Source organism: Eurosta solidaginis, chromosome 2 (assembly GCF_040869045.1).
Source record: "Eurosta solidaginis isolate ZX-2024a chromosome 2, ASM4086904v1, whole genome shotgun sequence".
Taxonomy (NCBI): Eukaryota; Metazoa; Arthropoda; class Insecta; order Diptera; family Tephritidae; genus Eurosta; species Eurosta solidaginis.
The window spans coordinates 17,889,549-17,894,484 of NC_090320.1; the positions used below are offsets into that span (position 1 = coordinate 17,889,549).

At 42.4% G+C, this 4,936-nt stretch overlaps 1 protein-coding gene across 1 annotated transcript; it reads right to left on the reverse strand.

Moving 5' to 3' along the window:
- Positions 1 to 435: 435 nt before the first annotated feature.
- Argl (Argininosuccinate lyase) lies at positions 436 to 4,641 on the reverse strand. Its single transcript, XM_067769372.1, has 4 exons — positions 3,722 to 4,641; positions 1,137 to 1,343; positions 843 to 1,036; positions 436 to 766 (listed from the first exon to the last, which is right to left on the reverse strand). Exons 1-4 carry the CDS (start codon positions 4,449 to 4,451, stop codon positions 488 to 490), a joined length of 1,410 nt encoding a protein of 469 aa, XP_067625473.1. The 5' UTR covers positions 4,452 to 4,641; the 3' UTR covers positions 436 to 487.
- Positions 4,642 to 4,936: the final 295 nt, after the last annotated feature.

Sequence of the window (4,936 nt, forward strand, 5' to 3'; positions counted from 1 at the left end):
CTGCCTTGCAGATGAAGGTCAGAGTCGCCATAAAACGTGGAGGTCACGTCCCCCCAATTTGTAGGAAAAAATAAAAAGGTTCACGACGCATATTGGAAGAAAGCTCCGGCCAAATCTCTCGGAGGTACATCGTGCCCTATACTTATTTGATTTATACCAAACGATATGTTATGCCTATTTATCTTATGTAGAGTAGTTTTCGTCCTTTTATGTCTAGTTTCACAGAAGAAGAATACGCTGTATACGCTTAGGGAATTCTGGTTTGCATAACAAACTAGTTTCATCAATCCCGCTACCAAATTTCAGTTGCCACCCCTTGAGAAGGAGCGTTTCATATTTTGTTGCTTTATCCCACCCTTTGTTCTAAGTTGAACGACAAGTTTTCTCAATAGTAGAGACTTCTACCATCGAGCACATTTTAGTTAAACAAAGAGATTAAAATCAGAACCAATTTTTTCTTTTATTTTTAAGCAAGTTTCTACACCCATTACAAGTTATTGAGCTCCTGAAGATACGCTTGCAAAGTCTTCAATTGTTCTTTTATCGCTTGTGTTGCGGTACCGCCTGGCACATCATACTTTTCCACATTCGCGGCGTAATCCACCACTTCAACGATATCCACATCGAAATGTTTGCAAATCTTTTGTAAATCTTCCAATGAAATTTCATTGAGTTCACGTCCCAAATTTTCCGCATAAGCGACCACTTCGCCTATGTAGTGATGGGCTTGTCGAAATGGCACACCTTTACGCACCAAATAGTAGGCCTGCAAGTGGAGTTAAATTAATCTAAGTTTCCCTTAAACAACTGCTTCTGATTATTTTCGAGAGAAAGTAACTAACCCAGTCTGTGGCTAACATATCCGGACTAAGTGCCATTTCCATACTTTCCCGATTTAGTTCCATAGTTTTTATGACGCCCTCAACTACAGTTAGGGCATCTTGTAGACGATCGAAAGCATCGAAGGCAAATTGTTTATCAAATTGTAGGTCTTTATTATAGGTTGATGGTGTACCTTTGATGGTCATCATGATGCCTGGAATAGAGTTAGAGAGGAAGCAAGAAAAGTTGGAAACCTTATAAGAGAGGATCATTTTGGTGCATATGCGTTAGGCTGTGCTTAAAAGCTTACTTACCACTCAACGAAGAACAAATGCTTCCCGATATTCCACGCACCAGCTCTAAACTATCCGGATTACGCTTCTGCGGCATCAAGCTACTGCCCGTTGAAAAAGCATCAGCTATCTTTATGAAATCAAACTCTTTGGTCGCATAGATTATTAAATCCTCAGCAAGACGTGAGAGATGTAGACTAGCCAGTGAACAGCAGTAAATGAAGTCGACTTTAAGAAAGGCAATACAAAAAAGATTACATAATAAATGAGGGCACTTGATTGAGGGTTCAATTCGACACTAAGGAATTTAATCAATTGCTATCCAGAAACGGGAAGAAATCCTCGAAGGGCTCAACTTAAAAGGGTGGCCGTAAATAGGAGAGTGCGGAGTAAAAATTTGGACCACAGGTTTTAACTTCAAGAAAAAGGTATATAAAACGAAACCTAATATATGGACTTCAAACTGTATAAAAGGGGCCAAACACGATTCTAATACGGTTTGCCTAACTTGCACACATCGTAGCCTTACACCTATTTCCTGGTGGAGCAAAGATGTACATCCGATGAAGTTGACTCTGAGAAATCTTATCGATCTCTAAAACATTACTTAGGACAGTCTACTTTGAGGGGACATACCAGAAACAACAATCCACTTTACTTTCATGGACACCGAGGCAGCTGTCATAACAGCACAAAGCTACAAGCTGGTGCTGCTTAAGCTAACCAGGTCATGTGCGTTCTGAAATCGATGGCTGATCACGGTCTTCAGCTGACAACAGCAACAATTGAGAGCGTCACCTCTACGAAGAAAATAAAAACAGGCACTTCAACGAAACATCTGGGGGTGAAGCTAGACAGTAAGCTCACCGTCATCACCTGCGAAATCGTTGCGCATACAATAGCGAATCTTAGCAGATTAATGGCAAATGACTTTCCAAAACCATTAACAGGAAGCTGCTAGCATCAGCCTCGGATTCTATAGTCTAATACGCTGCAGAAATCTGGGCGGATGCAAGAAAACACGGGCAGCACGGTACTAAGCAGGGGGCGCTGCGAATAGCTTCGGCTTGCCACACGGTATGGAAAAGCTGTCCTAGTCGTTGCGGGAACCATACCGACATATCTTCTCGCTGAGGAATGTTATTCAATCAAAACAACAGCGGATCGGAGGCGAGTAGATATGTTGTTACCATATAGGCAAGAGAAGAATTGATTCGACGCTGGCAACAACAATGGAGCAACAGCACCGTCGGAAAGTGGATGAGGGAGCTTATTCTTGAATTTAACTTATGGTTGAAGCGGCCACACGGAGAGAATTGGTATGGTTGAAAACCCAACTGCCTATACTGCGGAAGTTTAGAAGACGTACGCGTGAAGATTAGCCAATTAACTTACGTAGCGTGGACCTATACCCGAAGTAATGCTAAATGCGCTCCCAGCTAAGGAGAATTGCACGGTAGAGGATTAGGTTTTAGTGATGATCCTTCAGAAAAGGAAGAGTTCTATACGCGGAGAGTCTAGAAAAGGCTAATAAAAGTTTTGAAATATATTAAATAGAAAGGTTAAGTTCCGTTAAGAGTCCTAACGGGTTCTTCAGGAAACAAGGAGTGAGATTCTTACACTTTTTTAAAGTGTCATATCGTGAGTAATCAAAAACTGGTTATTTATTCAATTGCATCTATAACAAGGAGGGAAAATGGAAGAATGCTCTCAGAACCGTTACAGGCTGTCTTCTAATGTGCCCAGAACACCACCTACAAAATTAGACGAGAATACTCCCCATAAGTGAGAGAAATGAATTGCTAAACAAACAGGATCTGTTGAATACCCAAAAACCTGGGCATCCCAACAGACCTCCCAGGGGCTTAAGAAGTCATCTCCACAAGCGTTATGAGGAAATGCCGCACCTGAGAACACAGTCGTACAAAAAAAGAAACAAAAACACAAAGAGGCTCTCAGCGATATCCACAAAAAGGCGTCGAACCTCTTTGCCAGGAAATCCCAGCAAACTCACTTCCTAAATACCCTACCCTACATAAATACCCTGAACTTGCAGAACAGAAAAGCTTTATCCCTAGGGAGACGCGCGTCACTCTAGCTCAAGCTTCGACCAGGATACTGTAGTGATACTCTTACCTCTCCACACAATACACCAACCCTTCCCCCCTCCCCCTGTTGAAACTGAACGTTCCCTTGAACTCCCGTTAGAGAACATTGGTGACAATTTGTGTATGGTCGCGCCTGAATGGGGCAAAGCACTGCTACAGACAGCAACAGCAACAACATGAAAGAAAAATCCATGGCATAACTGCAGAGTTTGTTTGTTCACCAAACGAAATCTCAATTCTTTCACGAGTAGGCATCCGTATAGTCATTGTCTGGCAAGCGCTGGCTTTCTTATCGCAATATAAGCGCCAGCAAACAATTGATAAGGAAAACATCTTCAATGCAGTCTGGGCAAATACACAATTGAAAATATTTTTTAATAAGTTGGGAGAATAAATGAAATCTCTTATCTATCCCCATTTCTAATCGATAAGTCCCCCTTTCTCTTTCTCTCTCTCTCTCTCGCACAGTCTTATTCAAACTCTCCCCTTCCCACTTACCAACAAAATCACGATCACCCACCGCATACATGCTATTCGGCGTCACACCAGCAAACCCCAAACGCTTCGCCAACCATTGCCGATCAACACCCAACGGGTTGCCAGCTAAAGCACCACTACCCAAAGGTAATAAATTCGCACGCTCTTTCAACTCCAACAAACGTTGACAATCAGCTTGCAGTGCAAATGTATGCGACAGCATCCAATGTGAGAATTGTACAGGTTGAGCGCGTTGTAAATGTGTATAGCCCGGCATGAGTGCACCTAAATTATTACTCGCTTGCTCCACAGCAGCCACAATCACAGCGCGTAAGCCGGCAATAGTCTCACGTATACCACGACGTAGCCATAATTTCATATCGGTCACCACTTGATCATTACGACTACGACCCGTATGCAAACGTTTGCCCACATCACCAATCAACTCGATAAGACGGCGTTCATTCACTGTGTGTACATCTTCATCGGTGGGCAGGAATTTAATTGTGCCATCCTGCCACTCACGACGCACCACTTCCAATGCTACACCGATGTCAGTCGCTTCTTTAACAGTAATTAATTCGGCACGTGCCAGTGCTTCAGCGTAAGCGATGCTGCCGTCAATATCTTCTGCATAGAAACGTGAGTCGAGTGGTAGACTGCAATTTAGTTTCGCTAAACATTCGTTTGTTCTGCCTTCAGCATCACCGAAGCGGCCACCCCACAGTTGTTGGGGACTTTGTTGTGCCATCGAAAAGTGAGTTTTAAAAAGTCTAAACTCAGAAGTTTGGTCTTCCGCGTACAAAAATATGTTCCGTGATCTTTCCGTACAACACGCGATCCTTACCGCTTCGATTTTAGATCGCAACTGTTCATGGTATCGCTTGCCGTTCGCTGTCTAGTTGCTATCATTTATCAACGCAAACTCAGAGATATGTAGCTAAGCACTTGTGTTGTCTCCATTTTAAAATCATTAACAAATTATTGTCGTAATTCAGTTTCTTATTAAGTGAGTTTGGTATGTGATGATTTCACGCAGGCAATCAGACTAAAATACTATTAAATTTGTATTTTACGTACTACGAACGAAAATTTGAGGTGGGTACTGCCTGGTGATGAGTATGCTTGTGGGTGTAATCTGCTAACGGTATTTACTTATCACTAACATTATTATAATATTTAATTCACACCTCAAACGATACGAGCTATGTCATACGTAGGGAAGGGGGAGAAAAG

Coding starts and splice junctions, on each gene's coding strand:
- Argl (XM_067769372.1), bottom strand. CDS start 4,451: ATGGCACAACAAAGTCCCCAACAACTGTGGGGTGGCCGCTTCGGTGAT. Junction 1,037..1,136: donor CATTTGTTCTTCGTTGAGTG/GTAAGTAAGCTT, acceptor ACTCTATTCCAG/GCATCATGATGACCATCAAA. Junction 767..842: donor ATATGTTAGCCACAGACTGG/GTTAGTTACTTT, acceptor CTCCACTTGCAG/GCCTACTATTTGGTGCGTAA.